This window comes from Cariama cristata, unplaced genomic scaffold, assembly GCF_000690535.1.
Source record: "Cariama cristata isolate BGI_N322 unplaced genomic scaffold, ASM69053v1 scaffold3939, whole genome shotgun sequence".
Taxonomy (NCBI): domain Eukaryota; kingdom Metazoa; phylum Chordata; class Aves; order Cariamiformes; family Cariamidae; genus Cariama; species Cariama cristata.
In genome coordinates, this window is record NW_009633897.1 from 68,231 (window position 1) to 83,015 (window position 14,785).

Genomic DNA, 14,785 nt, shown 5'->3' on the forward strand with positions numbered 1-14,785 from the left:
GGTCTAAATTCTGCATCTTTGGGCATACGTTCTCTTTGCTTCAGCTGTAACGTTTCTGCAGTAAGCAGCTGTAAGAATAGTATACTTGGGGATTAGAAAACTGCTAGAAAAAATAATTAAATTACACACTTTACTTTTTGGGGTATTTTTCCAGTCCTAAATCCCATATATTTAATTTTATCACAAACTAAATATCCTGTTTTTTTCCTGTTTCATTGAACGGGCAAACAGGGGTAGATGGTCCCCCTCCCTAGAGAGGAGACGACCTACTAGTCCCAGGATTCATATCCAGCATGCATCTCCGGAGGATGACAGGTACTAGTCAACTCCTCCCAGTTGAAAAGTGGCTTATTGCATCTTGCACTCTGAGGTGTATACTGAAATTTAAAAGTATGCATATATGTAGAGAGAGACTTAGAACCTCCAGAAGCCCAAAATAAAATAGCAGCTTAGATATCATCTCTGCATTTTGTTGCTCTGTTATAAAGCACCTAGGAATTAATGTCTTTTCAAGTTTTCTGTTTGCCTGAATGGTTACAAGCCGTGAACAGATGTCTAATACAACAGAACATCATCTGTGTTCATGTTCTTTAGTTTCTTTTGATCTGCTTCTGTAAATGGTGGTGGTGTTTTCGCTGTGGTGCTTTATAATATATATTTATTTGTTTTAAAGCCTATTTTTGTCTAGGGTTTATTTTTATTTTTACTGATTTTCTTCCTTTTTTTAACAAACTGTTCCTAAGGGGAAAAAACAAAACCCACAAACTGGTATGTTTGGCAACACTTGCTAGATGATGTATGTAAAAATTGGCACTGTTTGTAAATTCTGTCCAAATCGGGATGGTCTCCATGGAGCATGTTTTCCTAATAAGGTAGGTTTCGGTTACAAACCCCAGTGCTTTAAATAAATTTTTATACTGAATACCACCTATGATTAATAGAAGTGCCTTTTCTTGGTTTTTTCTTGTCAATAAACTTTCAACTCAAATGAGTTTTGGTATTCCATTGCTTTGGCAGTAGTAATTTTGGGGTATTTTTTTTCCAGATAGATCTGGAGGCTTTTTTAAGCAGACATTAAAATTTCTATCCAGATGCAAATTCAAAATTTTCCCTTCAAATTTTTTGTGTTAAAGTAAATGACAGGATACGGATGCTTCATGTAAATAATCCATATGTGTGTAAACTCTTACGAAGTTGCACTTAAAACTGTAAGATTGGTATATGGATAAAACTCAGTTACTATAATGCTAGTGCTTACCTTCTGCTGAAGTCTATTCACAGTACTTATATTTGTGCTGTAATATGTCTTGTTTGCTTAATATTGGATGTATTCCACTAATACAAGGTGGGAACGGTGTAATTGTGTTTGGATAGCTATTTTTTTGAGTAAGACAGCATTATAAATTATAAAATTAAATTTGTGAAACATTATTTCAAAATTGTCCCCCGTTACAAGTACTGCATTTCTAGACATTTTGCCAACACGTCCCTTTGAGACAACTATTAATAGTTTACAAATGTAGTTTGTATCTTTTAGGCATTTTTAAGTAATTTTGCTTCCCATTTTTCAAATCAATGGAAAGACTGTCTTTGACTTCAGTGGTTCAGACTTGACAAAATCTTGTCATTGAAGTGATTACAGTTAAATCATCATCATATCACATATCACTGAAATGGGGTTTTCATCTAAATACTGCCATTCTTAATGCAGAATTGTAAGCCTTTTGATGTCAGCTGAGGTTTTGTGGAGAAAGCCTGAGATCACCTAATACCCGTTAGCAAACATGTTACAGTAAAGCATCTGTAGGATATAGAATCTGTCATGGGGAAAGATCCTGAGTCAGAGAAACAGCAGTCTAATTTACTTAGTGAAATCAGTACTTGGAAGTCTTGCAGGTAATCTGGTCACCAAATCCCAGTGATGCAGTCAGTGATGAACCTAGAAGGAGTTTAGGCTGACCTCAATCCTGGTGACTGGTTGCAGCCTTCCAGTTCCAGGATCTTTCTCCCAGATTAAGAGTAGTTCAGAGAACATTGGGCTCTTTGCATGCATGCCCAATACAAAATAATAGCCCACCTTCTCTGTAGAGAGAGTGTCAGCGAGGGAATCGAAGGTGCTTTACCTTTGTTTTCTACTTGCGAAGTTTACATTCATTCTGATTATTTTCCATAGCTTTGGCAGTTGGCCAACACCACTCAGTTCTATAATTTGTTTTTTTAAGATGTGCTTTGACAACTGATGCAGTGGATGTCAGGGAACAAGTAGGTCAGCAGAGGTAACTCACTAGCTGCTTATCACCGCTTTTAAATTGTATTTTCAGAGATTAATTGACTTTGACAGATGTCACCTTACTCTTCATTTGAGTACATTCCAGATTTATTGTACAAATTGGCCAAATTTGCATATAGGGTGCAATCAAGAAGATCTGTTTCTGAATACATTTCTTAAACATATGACTTATGCATTATTTTTAATTTTGATCATTTAAATTCAGTTTTTGCAACAACATTGTATTTATTGGTAATGATTCATAACATAAATTTTAGTAAAAGTCTTGGCAAGATTGTTGTTATTCTGGAATTCGTTCACTTGCCATATCAGAAAAAGTGACTTCTTGATGTACCTTGACAAGCTGAAGACATGTGTTATATGGTGTTTCAGTCTTAGGAATTAACAAGTGTTTGGTTAGTATAACGCATTTCTTTAAGACATTTTAAGAATAGTGTTTGGTTTGAATTTGATCACTTCATTGCTGAGAGGCTTTTTGGGTTTTTATATTAGAAATTAGAAAGTCTGTCTAAAGTGAAAGACTTTCTGGTAACTGGAGAGCTGTGAAATTGTGAAACTCTAAGTGATGGTAAAAACAAGGAGAATGAAAATTGGGCATTTAGTGGTAGGTGGGAATTTTATTCAGACTGTTCTTTTTGAGACGTCTGCATATAATTTCAGTGTATAACCAAGACTGGATAAAAGAAGACTTTAAAAAAATTCTCATATACTTTCAGTTAAGAGAAGTAGCTCTTGGCGGTCATGCACGCACCTGTAATAGTGCTTGTCCGAGAGTCATCCTGAAGCCAGCTGTACAGCAAGTTCCCTTCTGGTACTTTCCCAAAGAGAGCTTGAGGTGTGCTGTGCACTGCCCGTGGCAGACTCATTGGGCCTGGATGATCCTTTCCCGTCTTTCCGGCAGCACTCTGTGACTTGAGCAGGGAAGCAGTTTTGCAAGACATGAAGTGCTAGGAATGAGGGCGAGGAGCTACCAAGCCTTCAGAGTAGTTGCGACCTTCCAGCTCACATACCGCATAGATCCAGTCTTTCAGAAATCTTCAGGAAAAATCAGGAAGTATTGAACATGACATTCTTGATGGCTTTAAGGCTATGTAAATGAACAGACTCACTGCAAACCACTGAGATCTCTTGTACAAGCCAATAATAAATCATTTTAAATGTTAGACACTGAATTTTATAAAAATGTTACTTTGTCACTTTAGGAATAGTAACTTTTAATTTTTATTGGAGTGTTATCATATTTCAGTGCATAGATTTTGTTTACACTCAACAGTGATAAATATTTTGAGGCATGAGGAACGTGAACTGTGAACAGCTTGACTGTACATAATATATAGTGCTTGTCTACATGTATAACAAGGGCTTATTGATCGGTGATTTGGTGTGATAGTTGGTAGATTTATGACCTCAAAGACAAATTTTGGCATATCCTCACCGTAGTGGAGGTATAGAGTCAGATTTATTACATACTCTAGATTATTAGTGGACTGCGAATTTTGCTGAGTTTTCTCATTAAAAGTGAAATTTACTATTTGAAAAAAACCACCTTACGTTGATACACCTTATCAAGAAAATTTTTTTTTACCATGTATTCCATAAAAAAACTAATAATAAACCAAAAAGCTAATAATATTTATGCCAAATTGAAAGCTGCGAACAAATTCAGAGGTTCTTAAACAGCTTCAGCAGAAATGAAAATAATATAGGAATTAAGAAATATTCTGATGTTTGTTTGAATTTTTTTTAAAAAGCTGAGTCACTTATTCTACTTTATTATTGAATTGTTGTTAATTATTACTGTAGCAGACCAACTGGCAACAGAATATAAAGTTTTCCTCAAAATATATAAAATTATGAAATTTACTTGCACTTTCGGGAGAATTTCACAATATAATGACAAAATACACATTTTTCAAATTCATAAGGAAAGATAACCTGTATAGATTTGTTTATTAATCTAATGAACAATACTGTAGATTAATTCTCAAGATGGATAACGACAACTATTAAGCCACAGTGCTGCCGTTCAGCATGTAGAGTATAAAGGTTTTTAAAAATACTGTTGTGGCTTTCATTCTTTACTTTATTACACCCTAGATTGTTGATATTATGTCTAAAAAATTTTAACTTTTCGTTAAAGTCCATGAATTAAATCAGTGGAAGTGGAAATGAGAAATACAGCTTTTCTCAGCAGATAATGCCTTAATGCTTTTGGTTTATATATTTGACTGCATGTCTCCACCTTCACTGCATGTGACCATCTCTCTGTTTCTGCTCATTCTGTCCAAATTCACATCCATGTTTCCGAATTTTGTGAAGAATAAGGACGCTGGAGTCTTCCATTCCAAAACAGGACAGTGTAGACCACCTAAGTGCTAAACCTGGAGCAGCACAGAGGTATCCTTACTTACCTAAATCATCATTTCAAGTAAATGAGATATTGGTTATAATATGATCTTCGTATGCTCTGCATAATACTTTCACATATTTAGGTTTTTTCTCTTTTTATGTAGAAGTACATATATGCATGTATTGTTCATAGATAATACTTAGTCCCATATAAGTATTTAATCCCCGTATGTTGTATATTGGCATGAAAGGACACCTGCCTCTAAATATGTACCTGCCAACGCCCACAGTGTGCTCAAGCTGAGCCAGGACTATGAGTGCTGTAGCAGGCTGTTGAACTATATGGAATTGTATGCAGCGCCATCTTAGGAGGAGAAGGGTAGAAGAAAGGAAATTGTGATTTTAAACGTATTTCTGATGTGTGCTGCTCACAAGGACAGCACAGAGAGAAGAGAAATAAGTATATTCAGCTCACTAGTGCTATCTTATTCCTTTGTCACTTTTCAGAGGAGAGCATGTTCTACTCTCAGCTTTTGCATCCTACAAAGAGTAGTCACTATGTGCTCTTTTTCTCCATTGCACGTGATGTCACAGTCTAACCAAGTGACATAAGGAGTAAGAGGAAAATAAGACCCATAACCAACCAAACAGAAAATGAAGAGAGTGACATCATTTGAGTGATGATGCTGCTGCATTCAGTGGATCTAACCATAACTTTAAATACTTTACTAACCTTAGGTTTTCAGTAAAGCCGCAGCATTTAATATGTGTTTCCCTGTGTATCCACCTTGTATTTGTCCTGGGAAAGAAAAAAAAAATTAAAAAATCATGAGAATATACAAAAAATAAATCTGGAGAAAATAGTTTGAGGACAAAGGAGATTTTAATTTTTAATCCAGGATATTATTTTTTGGTAAGAAAATATATTCTTTTAAAACCTGGAAAGCATCAGGTAATGACCTCTGCTCATGCAAAATTAATTTTGTGTTTTGCTGCAGTATTTTCTTTGTTTCAGAGCATACTGCATCACAATATAATGCTCATCAAATATTGCAGTGGGTACAAATCGTGAAAGTCCACTGTGATTATATTGTTTGGGTATAATTTAGTGTTACAGCTGTTTAGGTATCTACCTGGATTACTTTTTATAACCACAAAGGTTTAAAAGGAAAATGAATGGGTTTTTAATATTATTTTTATCTATTTGTTTTGCTCACAGTAATTCTTTTATAGCTTAATATATGACATTGCTTATGTCATTGCAAGTTCCTATACCTGTTTCTTGCACCGATGTAAGATGCAAGTTAGGGTTTGTCAACATTTTCTGGCCTATCAAAGAATAATCATCGCTTTCTGATTTTGACCACTCCCGAAATACTGTATGCACTTTTTGGAATAAAAAACTAATATACATTGATGATTATCAGAGGTTTAAAATTGTAAATTGTAATTTGTAAATGCTGACATTACTATGGATAGTAAAGAAAATTTTGGAACACAGAAGACTTGCAGAGATTTTCATAGTATGTTTATAGTCCTGGGTCATAATGGTGAAACATGCTTTACCTTCGTTGTTACATTTATTGACTCATATTACAGTTCATTGTTCTTATTTCCTATCAAAGTAAATGCTTAGATTGTCAGAGGTAACTATCCAAATGTCAGATGAATTCTGTAGAAGATTATGTCTGAAAAGAGTGAAGGAATGAAATAAACAGTTCTAACTTATATTGACTAGGAAGAAAAAAGAATTGTTTTAAACTGTTTCCAAAGAAATTTGACAAGTTTTAATACAATGAGATTTTTTGAAAAGCCAAGTTTTTATTAATATAGTGACAGCATTATTTAAATGTGATATGATGCAGTATTTGTTTTGCTGTTGAAATTTAGATGTAAAAGCAATTTTTAAAGTTTACATTTGAATAGTATTTTCTGGTCCTTTCTGCAACATTTTTTTCCTGTTGTCTACTCTGCATTTGTTTTTCATGCTGTTAAGAGATGACTAAAAGGCCTATGAGGAGGCACTGTTTCTAATCAAAGACAGACTGTGAAGCGGGAACTAGCTGCAGGTTCAGTCAGGATTAATGTTATCTTCCCTGTTTTGCTGCCTCACAACTTTCACACCATCAGCCTCAATCAAACCTAATCAGTACAATGTGTCTTAAACCTCAAGTTCACCAGCCTGTTCGTGACAATAGGGGTCACTTTTTCATCTGTCAACCATTTCTGTTATTACCTTTATAATACATTAATAAATAATCCTCATGTTTCTGTATTCTTTTTCTTCTTTGTTTATTTCTTTTCTGACATGTCATTTCACAGGCAGTCCAGAAAAGTGGAAAGATATAGCAGCCAAAAACAAACTAGGAAAGGCTCCGCAGCTGAAACAGAAAGGTAGGATTGCTGATCGATGAGTAAACATCTCTCATATCAATCTGATTCCAGTTTTTGGAATATACCTCTAATATGACTTTTAAAGTAGAACATTTGTGACAGTACCAAAAGCTATGTTGTCGTAATTTACAGTATTATTTGCTTTGTATCTATATTATTATCACTGCTTGCTGTGTTGCATACATATGGAATTTTTCTGGCATTCTCCATCATTGCAGATAAACTCAATGGTAAAGACTAGTAGTCCATCCATTTTATGAGCCAAAATCTGAGACCCATTACCACTGTCTTGATCTCTGTGAGATGAAATTTGGAAATGTATAGAAAATTTTATCATCTGTCACTGCATAAAGTTAATATAAGGACTAGGACTTTAACCTTTGTATTAATTAAATTTTCCTGGGCTTGTATTATCATTGTAAGTTTTACCTTTGATGTTACAGTAGTATATGGTTATACATTCAAATTGTTAAGAAAAAATGGGGGGGGAAAGATACATACTAAATCATAAGTGCATCTAGTTAAGTTTTAAACCCTGTGTATTGGCTGAAAGAAGAGAAGTGAGGAGAGGTGAGAACCTGCCTTTGTCAGAAACACATTTATGTTATCTTGATTAGCAGAAGAGGAATGTATGTCTATTTATGTTGTGAGGGTTGAAAAACTTCCATGAACACCACAGACGCATTTTTTTCATTTTCAATGAAAATGCACATTATGTAGCAAAACTTCAGAGCTTTTATTTTATTTTTGCTGCTTCAAGTCCAAGATTATCATTCCTGATCCAAAAGCAATGGTTATATTTTTCTTGGGTTTGATGATTCTGTTGTCACAAGGGCCCACTTACTTTTTCGGTTTAGACTATAGAAATTACCTAAGTGATGGCTGAAATCCTTGCTGCATTTAAACCAAGGACAGTTTTTGCCACCGAGATCACTAAAGCCATTTTTTCCTGCCTTTTTTTTCTAACTTCTGAAGAGTAAGGGGAGCCACTGGGATTGAGGTCCAAGGGACCCACAATTCTTGGTAACCACTCAGACTATATATGGTTAGAAAGCTTGGCACAAAGCTGAGAAGGAAGATAAGGTGGGAAAGAGATAAGAAGTACATGGGAGGGGGGAGAAATAGGAACATAAACATAACTAGGAAATATGGCAACAGAAAGGATAAGGAAGGAAAAGAAAATAGAAGAGATTCAGATGGCAAAAAGGCAGAGCAGAGAGAGAGACACTGTCAGAGTACAGAAGGAAGTCCTGCAACAGTTTCAACTGGACAAATCAGTGTACCTGTATACACGTTTGTGTTTCAAACCTGGTATTTCAGTGTGTAAACTGCGGGCATCTTTCTTCTACAGATGTTAAGATCACTGCATAGATCAAAAACATATACCTTAATAATTCCTGTTTAGACTAATTAGTGTTTTACACTAATCTCAATATATGGAAGGTGTAAGTCATAGTCTTGAAATACTTAAAATTTCAGATATTGCAGGTGATATTGGAACTGATTTGCAGGGACTGTGATTATGAAATGTTATGCTGAATATATCGGTAGCACATGGGCTCCATCACTAAGGATACACATGTAGTTACATTTATGAAGGAGAGGCCTTTTTGAAGCTCTGGCAACATGTTTCTCTGCTTGAAATGACCAGCCCAGGTCTGAAATTTTGATTTTTTTTTTTTTTTCCTGGACATTTCAAAGCTTCTCATAATTATAACATACGATTGAGGATTTATTCATGTATATGAGAAAGCATGAGTCTGGAGGCCACTGTGAAATACTGCTACAGTGTCTATATACAGACTTTTTATGGGATTTAATGGATTGAAAGTTGATACTTTAGTCACTGCTGTGCTGAGATAAATTTGGCTTTGATACATTCCCAGGCAATGATTGTAGTCGCTACCTAGTGCTTGGGGGGAAGGGGAAGGTGGTGTGGATTTGGGGAGTTGTTTGGTTTTGTTTTTTTAAAGCAATGTCAAATCACTTTTCACAGGTGATTAGGAAAGCTAAAAATAATAAAAATAAGTTAAAAAATCTGGTGGGTTTTTTGTTTTGTTTTGGTTTTTCCCCTGAAGTTAAGCAAAGTTACCAAAAGTATGAGTCCCTATAGCTAAGTTTTTATTTTCCAGAAGAGAAATGGCAGCTCTAATTTCTAATGATCTTAAGACTGATGAACCTGGTGCAACAAGAGCATAGGGAAACATGAATTGTGCTGTTTCTTTTTACATCTCCGTGGTATATAGTGTAGGTTTCTGTTTCTATAAAATGATTCACTGCTATTAGATGTGAGACACAAATGTCTAAATAAGTGTCACAAATCTCTAAAGTCTGAGAGCTGTAGTTTAGTATTTCATCATAGATATAATGTTGCACTAGTGCAGAAAGTTGATAATAGGACAGGCAATTAATATTCTCATCAAATGTCAAATGTAACTCAAGCCTATTTCTTCCTCAAATATCCATTTCTGTCTTAGATTTGGTCTTTATTTTGCAATTTGCAGATCTTTTCTACTATTAGCTAAGCAGATTACTGGAATAAGATATCAGCATGCTATCAGCTTCTCTAGAAAGCCTTTCAACATGTTATGTAAGATAAAGTTCTCTATGTATTGTGGTAGCTTAGGAAATGTACGTAAAATGGGAAAAGCAAACCTTTTCAGGATAGTTTACAGAGCCTAAGAGTTCTCTCAATTCGATGGGCTAAGCCTTCAAGATGGGATTCAGTAAACTCTTCAGAAGGAGTAAAACTGATTATATGAAAATCAAACATTATCTGTGCTTCTATGAACGAGCAAAACTGTGGTAAAAATTGGTGCATCCAAATCCTACAATGTTTTCTTTCAGCCCTAACTGATCAGCCCAGAAATGCCGGATTTGAGGTTACCTCTCTTATAGGTTATAATACATAGAGTCTTTAACTATGCTTGCTATATTTTACATAGGACCTTGTGCCAGAGGCGCACTGGATTGGTGACGCTCTCTTATTCTTAGTTTTTCTTTATAGTTCTGTAAGTGGCACCATGTTTAATTACTACACGCCACTGAGATATCAGTCTGAAGAGAAAGAAATTTAAGTTTTCTTGTGTGTAGGCAGAGCTGGAACCTGTAGGATTCCCCTGTAGACCATTGCCAACTGAATTACTAGGTTTGCTGCTTGCAGTGTTACCTCCCCGTGAGGAACCCGGAGATGAGATATACACACGTACATCCTCGTTACAGTCTCATTGCTCACCAGCTATCATTTCTCTCCCAAATTCCTCTCCTCTCTGTACATCTTATCTCACTTCTGTCTCGTTTCCTTGGTCATACGCTAACTTTTGTCTCCCATGCTTGTTCCTTTTTGTCTCATTCTCCTGGCAGACATTTGCAGGCGGCTTCCTTTCAGCAACTGATCTTTCCCCTAGGCCAGCAAGTCTTTGACTCCATTCTGGTTTTTCTCCAGTTCCCCTTTAGCTCTATTTTCATTTGCACCCCAAGTAGCATATTTGTCTCAATGTAATACCTCAGCTAATGCAAGTCTTAAGCCTAATTTGTCTTCATTTTAGTTAAGCAGATATTCTGTCTTTCTCTCATGGAAGGGAACTGGTCTGTAAAAAGGGTATTACTGAAAGAGCAGGAGGTAGGTTTCTGAGTCTCAGGTGAAGTATCTGTTCTGTAATGACAGGACAGACTCTCCTAATGCTTCACTGGGCTCTCGGATAAATTCCAGGATATTCAGCCTCTAAAATGAGAAAAATCAGAACACGATGACTTTGTTAGATTGAAGCATTCATTGATAGTAAAAGCAAGCGAGCACTTTCTGGCACAGAGTGGGATCCATATTTACCTTATGGATGTTATGATGTTTAAACATCTGATAAAACAGAAGCTTAAAAACTGGTTGCATGCAATAGTTGTCATGGATTACTTTTGCAGTCAGCAAGGAAAAGCAGGCATTTCCAGAACGTAGCCCATCTTCATTATTGTAAGCCTCTTTTAGAATCAAGGGAATCAACCTCTGCAAGAATGTTATGATTATCACCAGGGCAAGCCAGGAGTTAAGCTAAAGAAGCATTAGGGTTTAAGAGCGAGAATATAGCAAGGGCAACAGAATCCTGGTTTTGTTGCATTGTGGCTGTACTTCCACATAAGCTGTTACTTAGGAAATGGCTTTGAAACCAAACCTGTTTGTTATACTTGGTAGGCATCTGCATGTTATCTCATATATGTACTTTTTTTTTTTAGGGTGACTTTTCAGTGTATGGTAGTCATATGAACTAGACAGTCCCTTGGTTACTTTGGCTGTATCTTGTGGCAAAGTTGTGCTGGGTGTGTGAAGGGAGACTTCATAAGACTGCAAAAATTAAAACAAAACAAAACAAAAAAACCCAAAACAGACTAACAAAAAAAGAGAAAACCAAACACCCCCATCCACCCCCCCCCCCCACCAAAAAAAAAAAAAACAACCAAAAAAAAAAAAAGTCACAAGAAATTGAAACTTCTGAAGTAGCAGCAGGTACAGTAGTACCATTTACAAAATGCTGCACTGTTGGGAAATCACGGAAGAGTAAAAGGGCACAGTTAGAATATTTTGTCACTCTCCAAACTTGGAATGTTTCACATTATCTTATTCTTGCAGTTTATGCAATTATTAAACTGCTAATAATTATGCTTTATTATACTAACATGATGAATCATTTTACTGCATATTTTAATTATATTTTCATTAGAGTTCCTTCAGAACTGTATTTCTGTTTTAGGGCTTACAACAGAAAGATACTTAAATAGATTCCTTCTTTCAAACTCCTAAGGAAACCAAGGGGATTACATATGTGCTTACCTATTGTCCTTTTTTAGGACACTTATTGAAACCCAGTTAATGTTTTTAATAAAGATAAAAGGTATGTTTTAGAAATGTTTTGTGGTAAAACTATGTATTCATAGCCCACTCTGTGCTAGTACTTATGCCATACGTGTTGTTAGCTTGTGTTTGCTGTGTTTAAGATGCGGCTAGAGTTTTTGGCCAACTGTCCACTATATGCAGTGCAATTCAGCAGTTCCACAGTTAGGGTCATGTGTTTCTGCAGTGGTGAGTGTTCTGCAGTTTGTCATTCTGGAAATGGGTTTCCATTTAGAATTAATAACTTCAACCTGAAATGTCAACCCTGGTACCGCAGGCAGGATTTGCAATGTTCTTTGGTGGAGGGGGGCATGGGAAGGTGTGCCTGGGGCTAACGACTGAACAGTTTCTTTTTGGCCCTGATGTTTTAGGGGTCTGCTACCATGTCTTTCTAGAAGGGGACTTCCAACCCCACGAACGGCTGAACAGCCAGTCATTAGGGGAAAACATCATGCTCGCTCAAGGTCGAGTGAGCACTCTAGTATCAGACCCTTATGCTCTGTACATCACCTAGCGCCTGGAGGGTCGGCGCCGCCTTCTCCACTTCTGACAAGGTTGCTATTATGTGTACAGCACTGCTTTCGTGTTCTGCTCCCAGGTGTCAGTGTGGTGGTGTACTTTCCTGAGCATACATGGCGCATTCACTCATTCTGGCACTGTAGATTATCCTTTCTTCATGGTATTTATGCTTCTCCCATATCCTTTACGCCACCTATCTTCACCATCCAGATGGCACTTCTGGCTGTTGAACTTAAATAGTTGTGCAATGTAAGAGTAAAAAATTGGCTGTGTTTTGTCCTTCCATTGTTGTGTTTTGTTCTGTATCCATATGAAAATTAGCAAAGTATTTTACTTAAACACTGTCCAGGAAATCACGTGCTGTTCAAACAGCTGACTCTGACCTTACAGGCTAAGAGAAAGTCAGTTGATCTACGTAGTGTGAAAGCCAACAGTATTTTGACCTGGCACAAATGTGTTACTTAAAATTGCAGATTATCTACTTGCAACCTTAGTGTACTAGATAAAAAGTGCTTATCTGCTCTAGTGAGTGTGATATTACTGTAACTGGCAAGGGCATTTAATAGTAAGCTCTCCCTCTCACCGGTCTGCTGCTTCTCATCTTTGTTTTATTTTCTTAAACTTTTTCCCTAATTATTAGAGGTGGCCCTACTTATTTTCAATGCAAAGTTAGCAGTGTTCCAAGGGTGTTTGATGTGCTACACTTAGATGCTGTATCTTTGTATAAGAAATCAAGTAGCCAAGGTGCTCTGAAATAGTGCTAGCTAGAAGTCAGCCAAAGGGGTTTACGATATTTGCTTAGGTACAAATATTAATAATCTTGTACTTTCTTCAGGCACACACACACACGCCCCCCCTCCCCGCCCCCCCCCAATACCAAGGTTAAAGGTCTTTTTCCTTCTTTGAGTTCAGGGAAAAACAACACCTTATCCCATGGGAATAGATACTTGCTGTCCAGTTCTCTGTGTGAAATTATTGCATCAGCATGAAGGGAATACAAAAGTTAATAAAATACAGAGGTGGCATTTTGTATTGTCCTTGTGCCAGTGTAGGAGAACATATATAAACTGTGCGTCATAATCATAAATGATTCTTAGAAAACTGCTTTTTGTTTAGTGTTTTTTGACTACTACTTTATTTTAAAAAAAAACAAAAACAAAAGAAATGAAAATATTTCTCCTTAGTTGAAGGTAGCTAGAGAAATTACAAGTGAGGCCTTATAAGTTAAGCAGGTGTCTAGACCTGAGTATGTGCATATGGCATACACCAAATGCAAACTTCTTCAAAGCCATCTTCAGTATATGCGACTTAATAGGTGTATAAATTCAGAATATAAAAATTCTCTTCATTTGGGTTATTTTACTTCTATCTTGATTTCATTTGCAGAATACATCCACAAGGAAGTCCCACACAGTCTCCTCCTGCAGACACATCCTTCAGCAGTCGCAGGGGAAGACAGCTACCGCAAGTTCCAGTAAGAAGTGGCAGTATAGAGCAAGGTATCAAATAATGAGCTTATGATAGCTCAAACTCTTTGATTTCTTACCTTTCTTTACTTAAAGTCTGCTTTCATAACTATGTGTTCAATGCTATAATTCTACCAATAAAGCAATAGAAGAGAACGAAAGCATATTTGTAGTCTGGGAAATCCAGTAGAGTTTGAGCAGTGGATTATTGCACATGGTTTAATTGCCTTAATTTTCTAGTACCTTTTTGTCTTTGTCTACTTTAAAATTTCTATTCGAGTCATGGTAGTTTCCAATGCATATCGAATTTATATTCAGCTAAAGAAATCAGGGGCAAACAGTCTTACTTATTTCTTATTTTGTGGTTTATATTAATTGTGTGCTGCTTTAACATAGGTTAATAATAAATATCACAAATCTGTTTTTCTTCTGAGTTCATAGTTCAGTGAATAAACAATGAAAATAATCACCATGGGAAATGTGAAAGCACAGGTCATCAGCTCGCTCTTTCTTAAGAATAAACTGATCAGGCAAAGAGTGCTACTTTTTTTCTGAAAGAGACAATGTAGACCTAATGGTTGTGGAAGATGGTTTTTTACATACTAATATCAAATAAGTACGCATATTGCTGTCTCCTTTTCTAGCAACACACTGCACACAGAGTATGAGCTATTGTGGTAAAATGAAATGGCACAGTGGATAATGTTTGCACATTGAGGTTTTCTTCTGTGTTTAAAAAGCCTCTTTTCTCATTGCCTACAAGCAACAACTGAGATTACAGTGTACCACGAGGTTTTCTTCTACGTGGAGATTAAAGAAATGCTTTTAATGATGAAATACTGTAATGCTTTATAGAACTGTTGGCAGACCGCTTTCTTCAATGGA

At 36.2% G+C, this 14,785-nt stretch overlaps 1 protein-coding gene across 6 annotated transcripts in view; it reads left to right on the forward strand.

Annotated features, from left to right (window-relative positions):
• Window positions 1-14,785, forward strand: part of RIMS1 (regulating synaptic membrane exocytosis 1) — a 163,133-nt gene that overhangs the window by 66,254 nt on the left and 82,094 nt on the right. For 2 of the 6 annotated variants that reach the window (XM_009706934.1, XM_009706936.1), the window contains 2 exons: window positions 6,962-7,033; window positions 13,821-13,933. In XM_009706934.1, coding sequence (XP_009705236.1) covers window positions 6,962-7,033; window positions 13,821-13,933 — 185 coding nt within the window. Of the gene's footprint in view, window positions 1-231; window positions 316-6,961; window positions 7,034-12,286; window positions 12,470-13,820; window positions 13,934-14,785 lie in introns of all 6 variants that reach the window. The other 4 variants (XM_009706935.1, XM_009706937.1, XM_009706932.1 and 1 more) reach the window with 3 other exon arrangements.